This window comes from Hipposideros armiger, unplaced genomic scaffold, assembly GCF_001890085.2.
Source record: "Hipposideros armiger isolate ML-2016 unplaced genomic scaffold, ASM189008v1 scaffold_152, whole genome shotgun sequence".
In the NCBI taxonomy this organism is placed as follows: Eukaryota; Metazoa; Chordata; class Mammalia; order Chiroptera; family Hipposideridae; genus Hipposideros; species Hipposideros armiger.
The window spans coordinates 286298-307262 of NW_017731502.1; the positions used below are offsets into that span (position 1 = coordinate 286298).

The 20965-nt window shown below is 41.9% G+C and overlaps 1 protein-coding gene across 4 annotated transcripts in view; it reads right to left on the bottom strand.

Annotated features, from left to right (window-relative positions):
• Nucleotides 1–20965, bottom strand: part of ATG7 (autophagy related 7) — a 250861-nt gene that overhangs the window by 155695 nt on the left and 74201 nt on the right. For all 4 annotated transcript variants that reach the window (XM_019651069.1, XM_019651070.1, XM_019651071.1 and 1 more), the window contains 4 exons: nucleotides 16583–16777; nucleotides 14407–14607; nucleotides 12614–12729; nucleotides 8034–8109 (listed from right to left, as the gene is read on the bottom strand). In XM_019651069.1, the coding sequence (XP_019506614.1) occupies nucleotides 8034–8109; nucleotides 12614–12729; nucleotides 14407–14607; nucleotides 16583–16777 (588 nt within the window). The remainder of the gene's footprint in view (nucleotides 1–8033; nucleotides 8110–12613; nucleotides 12730–14406; nucleotides 14608–16582; nucleotides 16778–20965) is intronic.

The window sequence follows — 20965 nt, forward strand, 5'->3', positions numbered from 1 at the left end:
GAACAGACAAGTTGCTGTCCTTTTATTCTTCAGTCTAGTTGTGGAGGACGTCGCTTCACTGGCCCACGTTGGTATGATCATTGCGCTCTTCCCGGCTGAGGCAGTCGCTAGCCGGCCACTGGACGGCCGCTCACAGCCACTCATGGCAGCTCACGTTGGCTGCCAGCCACTCATGGTAGTTTATGGCAGCCCACTGCAGCCTACGCCGTCACGGGCGACTCACGGCAGCCCAGCTCCAGGACAGCTGTTGTTCACCATCTTGGCTGTATAGGGCTCAGCGTCACTGGCCCCCATGTGGGATCTGAACCAAGGCCCTGCTGCTCAGAGCTGGCATCCCAAGCCAACTCTTATCCAACGCGCCAGTCAGCAGGCCCTTTACTTCTATTTTTTTAAAATACAATTTTAACTTGGTTTTAAACGTCCTCTAAACACTGGCTTCTCAATCTTCCCACTCCCCAGTTGGGGAAAAACTGCCTATTTCACAAACACACACGCCCCACTGCCTAGCTTTGTGGCTGGTAAGAGAGATTCTTGGAGGGTCCAAACCTTGCCTGCCTCTCTGCACATTTTATTTTTTAAATTTAGATTAAGTTTTTTTCCCCTCAGTACAGAAAAGAATAAACAAGAAATTAAAATGGCCCCTATGAAAATCCGTTCATTGGTTGCCGGGAGCTGAGGTTGAGGATCTTTCTCAGGAAGGGGCACAAACGAAATCTGGGGGGTGGCTGGGGACGTTCTAGATCTTGTTTGTAGTGGTGGTGGTATATGTGAGTGGATACACTCACTAAAATGCACTTAAAATGAGTGAATTTTACTGTATATAAATTAACCTCAAAAAAGGTGATTAAAAAATGGTTATAATCTTAACATTTTCAAAACAGTGCAGAAAGGTACAAAATGAAAATGTAAGTCCCAAATGTCCCCATTTCTTCCTCCTCAAAGTAATCGCCAATGTTAATTCCCTGTTTAGCCTTCTAGGAAAAAAAATATGTCTAAACCAGCTCTATAACATATGAATCTTTGCTGCCCTGGAACATTTAAAAACCCACCTGGGAACGACAGAACTGAGAAAAAAATACAGTTAGTTGTGGTTTCTTGGCTCCCTTACCTGTGATCACCCCCAGGCCCCCACAAAGGGCAAAAGCAGGTTGAGCTGAAATCCCCTGATGTCGGATGTGTGTGAAGCACTTGGTGGTGTCTGCGTTCGGCTTAACAGGGCCTTATGAGACAGGACATGCGCCCCTCACCAGGAGGAGTAAAAACAAGGCAGAAAAGCGGCACAAAGCATCCCAGCTGGGCCTGTAAGTGCTAGTTGGCCTCCCTTCTGGGCTGGTCCCAGCAGGCTGGGGGCGGGCGGTCTGGCCCAGATTCATTAGGCACACCTGTGCGTGTCTCATTAGCTTCCCAAGGCTCACCAGCAGGAACACCTGTTTGGGTTGGAGTGCGTGCTGGGGACAGGTGTTGGAGGGCCTTTTGGAAACAGAGGTAGTGTTGATGGGTGCACACAACTCAAAGGCATGTTCAGAGAGAAGGATTTGGTCTGTGTTACCTTGACGAGTTACATACTTTGTTCTATAGGATTCCACCAAGAAGTCATTTTTATAGACTGAAGTTGTGGTTTTCAAATGCCTAATGTCCCTGGAAATTGTCACTCGGTGGATCTGGACTCAAGCTGGGACATGTGTATTCTGACATGGCTCTCGAGGTGATTCTGATACACAGCCAGATGTGGAAGCTCCCACCATTAGGTTGTCTTCCACTTAGAAGCTAAACGACTTTAATTTTACACCCATATCCACTCATATCTCCTCCAGTCCGTTCCCCATGCAGCACCCAAACCTTCTCATGTCCTAGCTTATGACTTCTCAGTGGCTTTCCACTGCCCCTGGGTTGAAGGTCAAAACCTTTAAAATGATCTATAAGATCCTGCCTGTGTCACCTCCTCCTCCACTGTGCTCCCCCAAATCTCTGTCTTACAGGTACACTGGCCGCCTTTTGGAGCTTCAAGCTCACCGAACACCCTTCTCACCCATCTTCTCCGCTGCTCCTGTGCCTCCCGGAAAAGTGCTTACTGCTCTCCCTTTTCCCTGCCACATAAACTGCATCCTCCGAACCCTGATAGGAAGGCATGCCCTGGAATAATGTGGAAAGTGATGGCTGGGGGTTGAGTGGGGGGTGGAGATCAGCACTAACATTTATTAAGTGCCGTCCATGTCATGTCTAGCGCTTTTGGGTGTTTTCATATACTCATCTCGTTTTGGCCTTATTACCATCTTGTGACCTTCCCCCATATCCCAGATAAAGAAATCGAGACTCAGGGAAGTGGCATGGCTTGCCCACAGTTCCACAACTTTCAAGTGGCAAAGCCAGGAAACTCAGTTCTGCTTTTTCTGTCTCCAAAGTCTGGGGGAAGAAAGTTGAATAGCAAGGAGGAGGTAAAAAGAAAAGAAGAAAGAAAAAGAAGGCCAGAGGAATTTTTAAAAATACTCCCTCCCAAACCAAAAATTCAGTATTTAGATGGCTGCTAACAGGGCCTGGGTGAATTAAATTATCTTCAGATGATTATACCCAGCTGGCTACAAAATAAATAGATCAGGAATAGAAGGGTTGCCTTCTGTTCTGGAGTTTACACCTCAGCTAAGTAAGATCAGCTTGAGCTCTGAGCCTGCCTTGCCTCTATGGTAAGTGAAGACCCAATGCCCAGACACGAATGGCCATTCTGAGAAGGCATATTTGCAGCTGTAACTGGAACCTGCTGCTTTAACTTCACACCAGTTTCCAGCAGGCCTGGCAATATTTCTAGAGCTTGGAGTTTGCATAAATAAAAACGAACTCCAGATCGTTCTTGGATGTTGAAAATCGTCTTAATCAAATTCAATGCCAAAATAGAGTTTAGCAATTGCAACATCCCAGGCACACCACAGTGGTCTTTGTTTCAGATAATAGCTTCAAGCTACCATCACTGACTCACCTCTCAGTATCAAAATGGAGTCACCAAGGGGCAGAAGAAGTAAGCTGGAAAGGAGCCAGTGTTATCCTTAGAAAAATATTGCAGGATGGAGCTAATCCTTCCAACCCTTTCCCACTCACTCACTGCTTCCAGGGTTTTAAGAGATTCTTTGTAGCTTTCTTTATAGGAGAGTAGGTGAGCTGCCATTTTACCATTTTAATTAAAAGTGAAAGAGAAAGAATCAACATGGACAAGTGTCTCTTATGTGCTCAGAGCTGTGCTAGTGCTTAGTCAACGTCATGTAATTTAATCTGTACATGTATTCAGGCATTTATTATGATTATCCCCATTTCACTGATATAAAATATGAAGTTCAGAGAGGTCACACAGTGACAAGTGACAAGAGCTGCTTCAAATCCTTTTGTAAAATGAGCTAAGGAATGAATGGATGAAAATGAAATTAAGAGGCAAATCTGGGATTTTAATCAGGTCTGCATGATCACATACACAGCACTCAGCCCACCTCACGTGGGACCTCTCAAACAGGACAACCTTATCAGGTGAGCAGAACCCATGGGGCACAAGTAACATCCTTCAAATGATAAAGTTATACCCAAGTCCTCTTGGGACAAGAGATGCTCTCTGAGATGCTTTTGAACTCTGACAGTATAATTTATCCTCTCCTTTGTGCACCAAGCAAAGGGAGTCCCACTCTCTTTTAGGGTCTCACACAGGAAACCCAGACATTGTCAGGCCTTGTTCCCAGGTCCCTGCTTCTATTCAGGCACCTCCCCACTGGAACAGGTTCCACCACATCCAAATGGCTTGGGGTACATCTACCACCTTTGATGACTCCAAAAGCAAATGGAACTAAACACTGGGTGATCTTGTGCCGATTACTTCTCTGAACTGAACGGTGCTTGGCATAAAGTCAGGGGTGGGAATCATCTGTTGAAGGGATGGTTGAATGGAGGGAGGGAGGGTGAGTAGGTCAGAAACCACAGCAGTAGATATGGTGAAACAGTAGATATCTGGACTGCCCGTTTTTCCTGCCATTTCCATAGTTATCAATCTGAGCGGTACAGGACCAGAGGAAGGAGGTTGCTTTCCTTGTGTTACATCTCAGGAAATACGCTCTTATTGCTTATCTTCTTAACCCCCTTCCTCTCAGCAGTCAGTCCGTCCATATCCCCAGACACACACCGCGATAAGCATTTCTCAGCACAGTAAAGTGACCTTATTAAAAGCTAAGCGAGGATTTGTTGGGCACAGCCTGTGCAGACAGCCAAATAAATAGCAGTCCAAGGCCTGGCTAGAGACGCAGCTTTATCTCAGCATTTGTCTCACTTAGAGATTTCCCAGGCCAGGTCCGTCCCAGGGTCCTGTCCTAGTTCGGGCTTTGTTTTACTTTGCTGAAAGTAACTAAAAGCAAGAATTCAAGAGCCTGAGAGAACCATGGGGCTGGCAAGTCGAAACGCCTAGGAAGAGCATACACATTCAGGGTCTTTATTCTTCAGTATTTGAGAGCCAAGAGTCCATTCACCCAAAACAAAAGCCGTGAACTGCCTGGTGCACAAGTGGGATACAAGCAGGACTGCTATATTAATGACCATGTGTCTGAATGGCCACCTTGCTCTTCATTCTTTAAGGTATGTCCAGCCAAATGATCATCAAAGTTCCACAGGCAGCTGATTTCTGTCACATTCAGAATTTCTCACCAGCCTGCAAACCAACTTCCTGGAAACAGCAGGGGTGGCCTGTACATGTTCTAACCCTTGAACTGTGCCTCTCATCAAAGAACCAGGAAAAAGGGTCTGGCCTTACAGAACTCAGCTACCACCCCAGGAGCCAGGAAAAAAATAACTTTTTTTTTTTTTAAATAAAAGATCCCACTTGTTGGGAAGCAGAAGGAACAATACTATGCTACGATCTACAATGATAAAGTTCTCTCTACAAAAGAATTCAGACTTCAGAGAGTATATACTATATGATTTCATTTAAAGCAAGCCCAAAATTAGACGAAGTCTTTCATGGTGTTACGAGTCAAGAGATGCTTGCCTCTGTGTGGGAAGGAGGCAATAATAATGAGAAGCAGCACAGGGGGGCTTTGGGGATGCTTGGTAACATGTTATTTTGATCTATCTGCTGGGTACACGAGTGTGTTCATTTTGTGATCACTCAGATTGTGTGTCATTATCGGCATGCCATTTATACATCAATAAAAGGATGACTTAAATTTTAAAAAATCATTCTATAGACAGAAAGTGGCTTCTACTTGCTGCAGCTTGCCTGTAGAATCCCAACCAGAGACTTGCAAAAAGAAACAAACCCATAAGCCTATTTCCTCACCTTCAAATGGTTTTTTCACGGTTTTCAAATTCAGTAAGAAGTGTGGGGTTTTTTGCACTAGTCTGAATATCACTGAATTTCAGGGCCTGATCAAGCCGTTTCCTGCACTTGGCCCATCTCTGGATAGGCCAAATTCTGCCTGTGGTCCCACAGAGAGGCGGTCAAAACAATCCTTAGGCCTCCCAGGTCTGAAGCTCTGGAGAGCAGAAACTCAGGGAGCACAGGCTAAGTGAAGCAACTTTCTCCAGATTACACAATGAGCTGCTGGTGGGGGGCCTTGTGATTCTCCGTCCAAGGACTATCACTTTTCTACTACATCTCATTCCACCAGGGCCAACTAATAAACACTCTCCTTTGGGGAAGTGAGGGAAAAAATGATCCCAAGGAATGTCACTGGCCTTTCTTTGTATACAAAGCACACAAAGGGGTTGACGGAGTTCCTCTCCAACAGGAAACCATTTGTCTGGGGGAGCCAGGAAGAGGAGGGGAGAAGTGCTGAGTCGGCAACAAGGCGCTGCAACAGAGCACAGGGGTTTTTTTGTGGAACCGATGTTCTCCTAATCAAAACACAGTTGCATAAATGGACTCACTCCACTTTAAAAGAAGAGGAAATTTAAAGCCTATAAACAGGGACGACACAACCCTGATTAATAATTTGAAAGCTCTTTCTCCACTTTCTTTTTTAGAAAGCAGCTAAAAATAAAGGCTTGAAACTTGAAATAATGCAAGCAAGTAATCACACGCGCACTGGGCTTTTCCCATATATGGCTGCGTTATTCTTCAGCCTTTGAAAAGGACAAATGAAGAGATGGCCAACAACCAAAATAATCCTTCAGACATTTGAAAATGAGGAGAAAGGGCTAGAAGAGTTGATGAATGACAAACAATTGCAAGGCTCAATGGGGATAAGTAACGCTGAGAGGGATTAGTTGCCATAGTACTTTAAAAACATGGGCACATGCATTTTGACACTGGCCCCTTCTATAAAGAGACTGTTTTGCCCTCTGGCCTCAGCACTGAGAAAACTACAACTGCGGTCATTTAACATAAAGGACTTAAAGAAGAAAACCAGTGCAGGGGCATGACTGAAAATTTAATTATGGCCCCTCTCAGTATGAAAGCTATAAAGGAGATGAGAGCACATCTCAAGGTCAGAAAAAAGGGAAGGAGGTGTGAAAAAGGGAAGAGGGTGGGGGTTTGAATGAGATGAGAGAGCCTAAAACGCAGAGGTCGGCTCTGGAGGACTGCTTTCTTATGATGGAGAGTTATTACAGTGTCAGTTGGGTCCTACTTGAAATGTTTCTGTAGAAAAGATTAACACATTCATATCAAATAAATGCCACCTTTGTGAGACAGGCTGGAAAGGTCACCTTTGCACAGTGTTTCATGGTTTACAAAGCCTCGTCACAGACATAGTCCTGGACACAAGGTAAAGCACCTGCTTTTACTGACATGGAAAGCTGAGGCTTGGGGCGGGTAAGGGACCTAACAGCAGGCGTATGGAGGGCGGCTCGGTGCAAGAGCACTGCAGCAGCAATTCGAAGCTAATTCTCCCAACGTGCAGGCCAGGGGTCTTTCCACTCCCAAAATCTCAGAAAGATCACTGGTCAGAGTGCCACGTTTAGGTCTGGATTGTGGCTCATCCACTTTCTTTCTCTGTGACCATAAGTAATTTTCCCCCTTTTGATTCTCATCCTCAACTGGAAAATGACAGGGCTTTCCTAGGTGGCAGGAGGCGGGTGGTGGGAGGCAGAGAGAGACACGGACGTGAACCAGCAAGTCACCCTGCTCTCTGCACTCATCTGTGAGTCTGCCTCTCAAATCCCAGGCAGGACTCTTGGGCACTGTCACCACTTCACGCACGGAGATAGGCTTCCCGTTACAGACGGACATGCATCACAGAACCTAGAGAAATGGTTTCCAAAAAGACTAGAAAACCTCTTCTTTCCTCCACACATAGAGAAACAAAAATGACCGAAGAGGAAACATAAATTCTAAATTTTCATTCCACTCCTCTTTTCTTTTTTCACTCTCAGTGGAATGGACCTTCCTTAGGATGTTTTGGATTCTTTCCTGAAAAGACACCCCACTTTTTGGGGACACTGCACACTTCTAAAGGTTTTCCCAGCCACACCTATAAAGGCTTTGCATTTTGCTAGGGAGTCAATAATAATAATAATAATAATAATAATAATAATAATAATAATAACAACAAACAACAGCAACAAGGACGGGAGGCATCATATTAGTTGAGGGGCTGTGACAGGCCAGTCCCTGTTGCTGAGCCCTTTTTATATTTTATCCCTAATCTCTGCAGTGAGGTCAGTATTATTATCTCCATTTTACAGATAAGAAAACTAAGGCTCACAGAAGTTTAGTGACTTGGCCAAGGAAGGCCATCTTCATAACTACAGGGCTGGGATTTAAACCGCTGGCTGGCTGCTACCAAAGTCCATTCTTTCTTTTTCTCCTCCATTATGAGACCTCTAATCAACACGCTAAAGGCATCAGAGATTCTGCTTGTCCATGGTTTCTTTTTGTCATGGTCCAGCTAAATGGGATACCTTCTAGGTGGTCATGAAGTGCTCCCACTGAAATCTCAGGGCAGCTGGAGGGTTAAGTAAGGTGGAGAAGAGGTGGGCTGGGCTGATGGCATGTAAAGTGACCCCAAATGTTTTCCCCTGCACCCCTAGGATCAGGTCCAGAATTGTGATTTCATTTCCAAATCACTAACCTGGTGAGGCACAAGCCCAAGAGAGGTTGGAGGCTCATTCATGCGGTCGTCACTGCTGCTGGCAATGGCGTAGCCCCTGAGAAAAGGAAACAATTAGAGCAGCTCGTGTTTCACACGTTAGGGTGACCTGGAGGCCGTCCGTGTAAGATTTATGAAGATGAGCAAAATGCCCCTTGCTAGACAGCATGAGCCAGCAAGAAACTGATTTCCCTGTCAGAGAAGGCAGAGAGCACTAAAACAATGCCTGAGTTTTAGGGTCAGAAAGACCAGAGCTTGTGACTATAGGCAAGTTGCTTATCGTCTCTATGCTTCAGGCTCCTCTCCTATAAAACAGGAATAAGATGGCTGTGAGGCATACACTTAGGAATAAGTTAGACAAATGGCCGAGTGCAATGTCTGGCACATGGGAACTCCCTCACTCTGAGACACTGAAACACCTCAGCACATTTTCAATTGGAATTTGAAATGGAAAACTTTCCAAGCTTAACTTTTTGAGGTGAAGTAAATGCTACCACAATGGAGGAAGGAGAAAGAAAAGTGAGACATTCATTGGGCAAGAGAATGAATACATTCCTTCCAGAAAAACGGTGCGGTTTTTGCTTATGGCACAGAAGACACACGACACAGGACCTGGTGTCAGCCTACAACCAGGGCAAACATGGAAGACAGAGGGTCAGGATCAGGATTCACAGCATCCGCTCTCCAGGATTTTCTCCCTGATGCTTCCTGTAAGAAGGCCACACTAAACTTAGATGGCAGGGATAGCCAAGGGTGATGACAGAGAGAGTGAAGACAAAGAAAGCTGCTCATTTTCCTTTAATTCTGGAGTATCCGTACTAGTTACATATGCTACCAAGATTGTACAGAGGCTATCTTCTCAACTGTGTTAAAAAAAATCTCGAGTCACACAATAAATAGAACATTCATGTTAATTTCTGAGAATCAGAAAAATAAATCCTTCAAAAATTCAATTCTTTCTGCTTGTATTACAAAGAGCATACCAGAATCATGAAAACCAGAGTTTGGAGCCAAGCTGACTGAGCTAAAGCCCAGCCTTACCGCTTACTAGCTATGTGAATTTCACCAACTTACTAATCCTCCCTATGCCTCAATTTCTCATAAAAAATAGGACTAATCATTGTTCTTTCCTAATAGGTTTGTTTTGAAAATTAAATTAGCTAATATTTGTAAAGTGCTTAGAAGTCTTTCAAAAATAAAAATACAGTAATACCTTGGTTTGCGAGCATAATTCGTTCTGGAAACAAACTACTCGTATTGTAAGACATTGCTCGTTTACCACATTAAAATGTATTAGAAATGTTTGCTCATCTTGTGAAACACTCGCAAACCAAGTTACTCACAATCCAAGGTTTTACTGTAAATTATAGTGTATTTCTCATATAATTAGGTGTAAATATTTGTTTGACGTTAGTCTGTCTTCACCATCTGACATTTGACAGCATAGTCTCAGGTATTGAGACTCAATACTCTCAGATATTAACAGAATCTTAAATTGTCTAATCTTTTCTCTTTTTGTTTCCTTTCCTTTTCTTTCCTTTTCTCTTCTTTCGTTCTTTTTTAAATTACTGCCTTTATTTTAAAAATTAATTTAATCTTTGTCTCACTTCTATTTATTACAAAATAAATTAATTCTATTGTAAGTCATAAAGTAAGATTTTCTCCTTGCTTGGAAAGATCGGGTGTCCAGATCACAATTGTGATAATTTTTGTATCTTTAACATAACATACACACATGTTAAACATAGAGACTAAAAGATCCAAAGTCAAGCTGAAACAAAACAACACCAACCCACTCATTTCTTCCCTCTCACATGCAAACGAAGTACACTATAAGTGCTTGTTAAATTAAAAGAGATTTTTGAAATTGGTATTTTTAAATGTATTACTGGACTAGGTGGTTGGGACCAAGCCTTCCATTGAGAACAAATAGGAAAGCTAGAGAAAGTAAAAAAAACTTTGTTTGAAAGCATCAGAGAGCTACCAAGGTAGGGAAGAATTGCAGAGCCAAGATCTGTGAGAGGAGTGAAGCCCATAAAGGTAAACCAGGTATTTGTAAGAGAAGCATTCTTCCATAAGTTGATTGCCAACCTCCAAAAGCAGTGAGCATAGGATCAGAAGCTAAACAGTGACACTGACAGACTTATGGGGTTTGAGGGAAAAACTAGAGTGTGAGGTCTACCGAGAAGAAGAAACCATGGAAAATAACCCAGGCTTTGAGCTGGGGCCATGGGGGATGACATCCTCAGAGCCAGGGTGAACCAGAAATAGACAAATACTGATTGTATTTAGTTGTTCTAGGACTGATAGTTAACACTTGGCCTAGCAGTTTGCCAGAAGGAAATGGAAATCAGATCATCATTAGAACTTTTCATATATAATCTCCAGGACTCAATCAAAAATAACCAAGCAGATTCAGGGAACTGGGGAAATTTAAATACTAAATGATATTAAGGAATTGCCTTTAATTTAGTTCTATATGTAAAAATAGTAGCGAAACATACTAAAAAGATACATTTTTATGAATGAAATGCTATATCTTGAATTTGCTTTAAAATAAGCCAGTGGAAGGAGAAAAAAGTAGATAGCAGTATATGTAAATGATGACTGGCCATGTGTTGGAAATTACTGAAACCAGGTGGCATATACAAGGAAATTTATTATTTTATGTATATATCTTCTTTCAATTTTCCATAATAAAAAGGTTTTGTTTAAAACAAAACAAAACACACCAGGTATATGAGAAGACAATACGTAACCAAAAGCCAAGAAAAACAACAGACAATAGGGAGAGACCCATAGGAGATCCAGATAATAGAAATATCTGATAAAGACTTAAAAGAAAAACATGATTAAATGTATTCAAGGAATGAAAAAGACCAAATTCTCAAGTTTAGTAGAGAACAGGAAATGTGTAAAATAAGGTCAAATGGAAATTCTAGAACTAAAACATTTAATAATGAAATTTAAAACCCAATGGATGGTTTTGACACATATTAGTAAACTGGAAGATAAGCCAGACCAAACCAAGGAAAGACAAAATGATGAAAAACACAGAAGAGAGTATAGGTTGATTCTAACTACATGTAATTGGAGACTCAAAAGGTAAGAAGCATGAGAAAAAGGGTCAGAAGCAATATTTTAACAGATAATGGCTGATAATTTTCCACAACAGATGTAAAACATCAAGACATGGACTCAAGAAGGAATAGAAAACATGATCAAAATAAATTCAGTAGATATATCATATTCCTACTTCTGAAAACCAATAACAATGAGAAAATCTTAACAGCAACTGGGGGAAGGGGAAGAGGAAGAAAAATTGTATCAAAGGAGCAGCAATGAGATAAACACCTAATTCCTCAACAAAGATAAAGGCAGTCAGAGACAATAGGATTATACTTCCAACATGTCAAAAGAGAATTACCTCAAATCTAGAATTCTATATATAGCAAAAATATATTTCAAACATAAAGATAAAACAAAGACATTTTCAGACAAACAAATATCTTTGTCACTAGCATTTTTTAAAGAAAATAATAAAGGGTATTCTTTAGGCAGAAGAAAAATGCCCTTGGCCAGAAGGCTGAAGATACAGAAAGAAATTAAAAGTAACAAAAAGGAAAATGTTAGTAAAACTGAATGAATACCAACTATATAACAATAATATTTTCTGGGGTTTAAAATATATACAGATTTTTTAAAAAAATGAGTAGGCAGACACTGCTGGTTGCCTACCCAACATCCATTCTCTGCTTCTGTCTTATCACAGTTTTATTCAGAGAGGCAATGTGCCTAGCCAAAGCAACTATACATTTGTCAGTCTTTTCTGCAGCTAAGAGTGCAAGGTCATGTGACACAGAAATGACAATCAATGTGTAAGTCTTCCAGGAAAGCTCTTTAAAAGGTGGGCAAGTCTCAGCTGAGCACAACTTTTACCTTTGGGTCATTCCTTTCTTCTTAACTGTAACACACAAGCAATATCGGAGGCAGAGCAGTCATCTTGTGACTACAAGGTGACAAGCATAAGGAAGAAAGCTACGAGGGGCTGAGTGAATGACAACAAGGAACGTCAAGTCCCTGAAGCCTTTGTACTCATCCTGGACTGCCCACCTCCTGGCTTCTTGCTGCCTAAGGAAGCCCCATTTGGCTAAGTCACTGAAGATGGATCTCTGTTACATACAGCCAAATTAAATTTCTATCACATGTGATTCATGTGTTGCCTCACACATGTTCAGGGCTAAGGAGATCAATACTTACTAACAGAATAAAAGCATGAAAGTCCTAAGGCCCCCGACCAAAATTTTTATTCTTCCACATCTTCGGTCACCAAATAACTCCAGGAGAGTTCAATTCCAAAAGGATGCAGAGATGTAGCACAAAGATTACATGACAAGTTCTCCCAGGCCAAGAATCAGACCCAGTTTTTTAGTATTGGTTTTTCTTTTTTTTTGAGGACAGAAAGAACAACACAATTCTCAGGAGGGTCAGGCTGAGAAAAGGCCAAGGGAGACACAAAAGCGTTCTTTGTTTAAATACCCATCTTTAAACAGCAAACTCACCCTTCTGGATGCTGCAAAACAGAAACCATCAATTCCACTGCCAGAGCTCCTGCAATCATAGCCAGTCCTGGACGGCTCACAGTGCACTGCTGGTCCAAGGTCCGGTCTCTGGTTGACTACAGAGAGACGATCATTGACATGTGCACGAAGTTCTATTCCACTCAACTCTAGCTGTCTGAAGCGTGAAAGTCCTCTATGATAAAGCTATACAATATAACTAAATGCTCACTGTTGGCGAAGAACATTCAGCCTCATATAATATTTCTTGCAAGTACCAAGAAAAACAAAATATACAATTTAGGTAACTAAGTGAAGTAATGTGCTAAAAAGGACTAGCAGTTATAAACAAATTAAAGATTGGGGGGTTTAGCTGCCTCATATATGGAGTTGCATCATGCACCCTTTTAACTGACTCAATTCAATCCTACTGTACTTGGTAGCTGAGAAAGAGACACACAGAGAAATAATCATTTGATTGGCACAAATGATTCTGTCCTGCCATTTTAACTGAACTAATGCCTCCGAGTGCCTGTGAGCTGGGAGCGATAATTTGCTATTCCTGCAGTGCTCAGTTCCTATGAGTCTCTCACAGTACGAGCATCTTGTCACCCTGAGTGTGATCCCAGGACTTAAATATAAATATTTTTGCTACAGCATGGCTCCAAACACAAGCCTTCATTAGTTCAACCAAAGAAATTCTAATCTTCCAACTCCTGGCAAATTAAGGGATTGTTAGGGATAATTTTGACTCTGAAATTTTCACCCGATGAACAGATGTGACTTTATTGCAATTGACCCTTAATCCTATTAGCTGTTAATAACGAAATAATAGGATAAGCTATGTATTATAACACCACGATGGAGATCACAATGCCATCCTTCTTCACCGAAGAGAATATTTATTTCTTTTTCTTTATACTGTGAGGACATAAAAGCCAGTCATCCAAAAGAGATGTGAGTTATTAAGGAACAAGTTTTAAAAGGAGAGAATGGAGGGGAGGGTATAGAAAACACCTTTGCTTTGTTTCTTTAGAAGTGACAATCTGTTCTGATAAGACGATTTCTACAGGCTGCCTGGCACGGTGGCGTTAACACTATAGCATCTTAATTTGACAGTATAGTGCTTGCTGTTCAGAGCACTTTCACACTTGACTACTCTGCACTGTGAGTAGTCAAAAAAAGTATTCTTCCCTCCCCTACGGGGGTTAGCAGATAAAATACAAGATGTCCACAGTTAAATTTGAATTTTAGATAAACAATGAATAATTTTTAATATAAGCCGTTTGGGGCATACACCAAAATGTTATTCATTATTTGCCTGCAGGAATCCTGTTATTTTCCTTGCTAAATGTGGCCAGCTTATGGGCCCCAGCCCCATTCTGCAGAAGCACAGGGAGCCTTAGAAGCTTATTTGGCATTACCCCAGGGGGCAGTGTCCAAGCCTGGACTGGACTCTGGGTCTTCACACTTCCCATTTAATGCTCTCTGCACATATGCACAGGAGGCCGTGCTGAGCGTTTCCAGGGATCAGTCTATCCTGCAGTTACCTTGCTGAGCTTTGCACAAAAATGGTTTGTTGCTGCATTTCTATTGTTGAACAGGGAACAACTGTATACAGCCAATGATGCCAATCAAAGCTCCTAGTGTGATAATGCCACCCCCCCAAACTGGAGCATTCTTTTCTTTATTAAAAGACAATTTTTAAATAGTCACAAAGGAAAGAGCTGAGTCTCTCTACCCTAGTGGGCAAGATGGCTGTAGGAATATTTGGAACCACAAAGAAATCTACTTACATCTCCCGGGGCCACCACATCATTGCAGAAATAGCAGCCAAGTTTGTAGCCAGGGATGTTGGCAAAAAGCGACGAGCCCAGGTCAGCAGGTGCCACGGGGTGGCTGGGACACAAGTCCCCAGCCCCCTGTTGCTTAGGTTTCTTCAGGCCGTGTCTCATGACAACAAATGTGTCAAATCCCAAGGCAGCATTGATGACTAGCTGTGGGTTCCAAAGAATAAAAGACCAGAGTTGTGAGACAGACTTGTATTTTAAGCAATGGATCATTTCATATTTGGTCAACTTTTTAAACTTATTTTTAAGTATATGCATATGGATGAAATTAAATTCTAGAAGATGTTGGTAAAAGCTGCCCAAAGTGTAAAAGACTTGACAAGTAATTAACATAAATTATCTCATTTAGTTTCATTTAAAACTCCCAGTAAACATTTCCTATTTACAGATGAGGGGATTGAAAGTCAGAAAGGTTACTTCTATAACTTTCTCAAGGTAACTTAGCTGGTAAGGGGTAGGTGTATAAAAGTAGGTCTCGATAATTCTCAAACCCATTCCTTTCGCCATCATGCTATCATCTACCATGGCTATGTAGATTGTTTCGTAACAGCTTTGTTGAGATATAATTCACCTCCTATACAATTCACCCTCCAGATTTTCAAGGACAGGTTTTTTTTTCATTTATACTACAAGTTTTCTTAGTTGTAATTTAACTTATTCTTCCAAATTTCTGATTATACAGTATAAAAACTATTGGAAAAATAAGAAAAATCACACCAGAAAACGAAAAGCACTCACAATCTCACAGCTCAAACCATGACTATTAATAGTTTGGGGTATTTCTTCCTGCTGTTTTCTCCCTTTCTCTCTTCTTCCTTCCCTCCCTTTCTTCCTTCTTCTCGCCCCCTCCCCACAAACAGACATAGATATAAATTTTTATATATAAAAACAAAATTGATATAAAATATATACAATATTGTGTCTTGCTTATTATTTAACATGGTGTGGTATTTTCCATGTTATTAAAATTGTTTGAAAACAACCATGAATGGCTGCCTATTATTCTATCACTTGTGTGTAACATGATTTATTTAACCATCAAAATGGTTGCCCCTTAGCAGGATGGCTCAGCTAAAAAAAAACAACAACAACAAAAGAACGGTTGGCCCTTGAAGTTGTCACTGACCAAATAGTAGTGAATGAGACAAAGTCTTTGTCCCCTTGGAACTTACATTTTAGTGTGAGTACCTCTTCCAGTGTAGAGTACCTCAAAGGGTTATAAAAATTAAACAGTAAAGGATAACTATTATGAGGTATGATCAAAAAGTATGGTGAATGTTTAAATTTAAAAAAATTTATTACAGTAAAAGACACATTGCCATTATCCCCCTCACTTAAAGCACACTTATCGCATCATTCTTGCCACTTTCTGAAGCAGTTCTGGAAGTCCTCTTCCATGAGTGTCTTTAGTTGTGTTGTTATGGCTGTCTCGATGTCCTGAATCGATTCAAAAAGTTTTCTTTCATGGTCATTTTGACTTTGGGGAAGAGTGATAAGTCACATGGTACCAGATCTGGTGAATAAGGTTGATGAGAACACACCACAATATTTTTATTTGACAGAAACTGCCGTACCAGAAGCAATGTGTGACACACAGTGTTGTCATGATGGAGGATGAAGTAAAGACACTCATGAAAGAGGACTTCCAGAACTGCTTCAGAAAATGGCAAGAATGATGGGATAATGTGTTTGAAGCGAGGGAGGGTATTTTGAGGGGGATTAACGGCAATGTGGCTTTTACTGTAATAGATTTTTTTTTTTTTTTTTAGCAGCTGAGCCATCCTGCCACCTGTTGGCAGCTCAGCTCAGGCCGGGAATCAAACCGCTGTTGCTCAGAGCTCGTACTCTTGAGCGAGCTCTTAACCAATTGAGCCACTCGGCAGGCCCAGATTTTTTTATAAATTTAAATATTCACCATGTCTTTTGAGCATACCCTCGTATGTTGGATGATGGTTGTGAGGCGGTCTGCAGTGGAAGCCCTTTAGTACCACGTCACTAGGTCATACAAAGCACACTTCTTTTCTGGAGGGAGGGCAGCTTGGGGACAATTCTCCCTCTAGGGTGATGGTGCATTGATTGAATCACAACCAGAGCCAAGAGCCCCAGGGTCTACACATTCTACCTTTCTCTTGCTCGCAGCAATAACAGCAGGAAGCCACCGGCTCTCCCTGGTGTCCATCAATAGAAAGACGACATCGTGGCTTTCGATGAGCTGCTCCAGCTGCTCCACATCCCTGCGGGCTTGCTCCTGGGTGACACTGGAGAAGTTCACTGGATGTCCAGGCATAGGGATGCTCATGTTGAACCCTCTGGCATTCTAGGGAAACACCCAGATGTATGGATTCTGAAGCAGAGGTATAGGTGGTATCTCAGCCCATGTCTCCCTATAGCTACAAGTTTGTATGCATGGTTACTTGCAACCAGAAATTTCTCTGTGCACGATTATGCTTTTTCCTTTTGCTACCCCTGACCTCCACCTTCTTCACCACTGCACCCCAGGCCTCCTTGGCCTGTTACCCCAGGGCCCCTAAGGCTGGATAAAGCAGCAAATACATATGAATCCTAGTTCCTGAGTGGGCGGGGGTGCTTCCCATGAAGCAGGGAGAACACTGGAGAAAACTGTATCTCTGGCTCTTTCTTGGGATCTGAAGCCAAGAAATGTCATCAAAATGCACTCTGCCTGCCCGAATCCCCTCTGTCTAGCCAAGCTGTCACTTTCTACTTGTTCCCAAAACATGCCCTCCCCTCCATTTCCTTAGTGTATAGCATCTCCAAATGGGACGCTATAACAAAAATTCACATAAGATTACAATGATTGATAGTCTTGCCTTAATCTTCTTAGAGGTATATGAATTTAAAAAAAAACAACCCTCAAAACCAAAAAACTCTTCTGGCCAGAAAATCTACTAAGGAGTGTGTAGGTCTTTGTTCAGGAGGTGGCGGGACAGAGTGGGTGATAGTAGAGTGTGCTACTGAAGTGAAGCCTCATTCCCTGTCCAAAAGTAGAAGCTGCCCAGCAACCTGGGCGCTCTTCAAGTATGGGGACTCAGCATTTTTCACAGGGGCTTTAGAACAGCTCTGTAATTTACCATTTGCCCCTGCTGGCCCCACAGAGTCTTGGCAGATTACCAGTGAGTCACATATGGGTGCCAATAAAGCTGGGGACATTAACTTTCCACAGAAAAGGAAGTGTTCTAGAATCACAAGCTGTACCCTTAATCCCCTTATTACAGCTGGCCACAGGGAAGTGTTTGAAAACATTAGCTTTTTCATTCATTTGCCAAAACCCCTTACCTACTGGGGAGAAAGCTCTGGAGGCAGGGGAAGTGGTCCTTCAACAAAGGAAAATCTATTTTGTACATTGTAGCTATTTTTTCCTAATCTTAAACTTTAAAACTAATCTCTGGAATTCAAGCAAGGGACAGTGTAAACAACAGCAACATTTTTAAAAAATGAAAAAAAAAAAAAAAGTCAAGCAACACAGGAAAGAATGCCAGGCAGAAGGGTTTCAGAAAGAAAAAAGGCTCCGGCCAGCAGAGTGGCGCGTTGGTTAAGAGTTGACTTGGGAGCTCCAGCTCTGAGCAGCAGGATCCCGGTTCGGATCCCACATGAGGGCCATTGGCACTGCCCTCTACAGCTAAGATACTAAACAAAACTCGACCCGGAGCTGGGCTGCCATGAGTCGCCGGAGATGGCGTAGGCTGCAGTGGAGCTGCAGTGGGCTGCCGTGAGCTACTGTGAGTGGCTGACAGCTGGCGTGAGCTGCCATGAGTGGCCGTGAGCAGCTGTCCAATGGCCTACAAGCGACTGCCTCAGCTGAGAAAAGCACAATGATCACAATACCAACATGGCCAGTGAAGCGACGTCCTCCACAACTAGACTGAAGAACAAAAGGACAGCAACTTGTCTGTTCCCCTACCCCAATTCCCCAACACTGTTCCCCTCCCCCATTCCCCAGTAAAATCTTAAAAAAAAAAAGGTTCAAAACAAGTCCATTTTAACAATGAGAACACTACAAAGGCATCTCTTAGGATCTCATTCATTCATTCATGTACCAAATTCTGTAAGAAACAGTAAGAAAAGCAACTGCCACAGTAATAATAATAAAAATAACAATTTATCGTCTTATTACAATTGACAAAGCATTTTAAATAGGAACTTGATTGAAAAAGGTATTATTTAGGTATTTTAACAACACCAAGATTAAAGCATAATTACTCAATATCAATTCTGACCTTTTGAATAATACAGATCCTCACCCACATCCACTTGGCTAACCTAAATAATTCTCTCTCACTAAAATTTCAGCCAGCCACCCTACGTAGGACTGACACGTGGCCCACCATATAGGTCCACAATGCCTGAGGCTGCAATTCAGCAAGTGTCAACATAGTAGGTTTCAACCTTGGCTGCACACTAGAACCACCCAGACAGTTTTACAAATTCCTAATGCCAGGCTTTTCCCCAGACCGTGTAAATTGAATCTCTGAGAGTAGGCCCAGCGGCCATCAGTAGTTTCTATAATTCCCCAAATGTGATTCAATTGTGTAGCCAGGGTGAGGTATAACTTACAGAAAGTGAAGTACCCAGATCTCAAGTGTACCATACAGTTCGCTGGGTTTTGACAAACTGCAGATTAACCACTGTGCACACCTATCAGGACACAGAACATTGCCATGACCGCAGAACTTGTTTGCATGCCCCTTCCCAGTCACTGCTACTCCCACCCCCAATGGGACAACCACTGTTCTTTGTAAACCCTCGATTAGTTTTACCTAGTCTAGAACCTCATATACATTGTATCCTACTGTATTTCTTTGTTCGTGTTTGGTTTCTTTTGCTCATCATGTATTTGAGGCTCATCCGTATTAAGTATCAATAGTACGTTCCTGTTTGTTATGTGACTCTACCTCAATTTGTTTACTCACTTTCTTATTGATAGCGATTTGGGCAACTTCTAAATTTTGGCTTTTATGAATAAAGTTACTATGGACATTCTTGTGTAAGTCTTTTAGTGTATGTATACGTTCTCACTTCTCTTAGGTAAATATCTAAAAGTGGAATTTCGTGTTCATTAGGTAGGTGTGTGTTTAGTTTCATGAGAAGCTGCTAGGCTGATTTCCAAAGTTTGGCCAGCAAACTATATAAAGAGTTCTGACTGCTCGACAGCCTGATAACACTCAGCATTGTCAGTCCTTTTAGTTTTAGCCATTTGAGTGAGTGAGTAGTGATATATATTTGTGGTTGCAATTTATATTTCCCTGACTACTGATGTTGAGCATTTCTGTGTTCATTGGCCACTTATAGAACTTCGCTATGAAATAAGTGCCTGTTCAAGTCTTTTGTCCCTTTAAAAAGGGGTTTGTCTGTCTTATTACTGAGTGGTGGGAGTTGTTTATGTATTCTGGATAAAAGTTATTTGCCAAATATATGTACTATGAGTATTTTCTCAGTTTTGGCCAGCCTTTTCATCCTCTTAACGGCATCTTGAGAAGCAGGAGTTTCAGATCTTGATGAAGTCCAAGTTATCCATTTTTTCACTTATGGTCAGTATTTACTGGGTCCCAAGAAATCTTTGCCTATCACAAGATCACTAAGGTGCTTGCTCCTAGAAGCTTTGCAGTTTTAGCTTTTATGTTTAGATCTATGGCCTTACTGGGGTGTCACCTAAGGGGTCAGAGTATTCAATGAGGTCTGTCCCTTCTGGATAAGGGGGACTCCAATGTCTCCCTGCCTTGCTGGAGCTCTGGTATCTCCATTCTCACGGCAGAATGGTGGTGCCTCTTGCCCAGCCTAACTCAAGAGTCATGTCTTGAGCACGTACAACTTGATATTCAGTCAAAGACTCATGGTACTGCCTACAGAGTTTTCTGGAACTTCTTCTCTGTATGGCTCCTCTATGTCTGATACTCTGGCCTGCAAATTCCAGCCACCTTACCTGCTCGGAACTCAGACGTCAGTTTCCTCAGCTCATCAAGACCAAGAATATCCCACGGGCTCTGGCATGAGCCAGATAGTGCCTTCATGCAATAAGCTGGGACAAACATTCTTTCTTTCCCGTCTTTCACTGCCTATAGTTCACTGTCTAAAGAGAATCATTGTATATGATTTACCCGGGTGCAAAATTGTTTATGGTAGGAGAACTAGTCCAATATCAGTTGCTCATCAGGGTTGGAAACAGATTTCCAGAGCTGGGTTTTAAAAACTTTAGTGTGGCTCCTAATCCTACATTTTATTGCCTCACCTTAAAAAAAAAAAAAAATTTTTTTTAAATGGTGACCTCAAATAGTCATTTAATTTATTAAAGGTCAGGTTTTTCCTTTTCAATTAATTCAACCCCAAAATTAGGCACAGTATTTGTAGCAGAGCAGTTCTTTTCATGTCTTGTTCACTTGTACACCTTTTGGCCATGTCCTAGTGTAAGGAAAGTAATGGGTAAATATTTAAGTGAAAACACTACACTAAATTGAATATATAGAGAAAATGTTCTTTACAGGTAAGACTA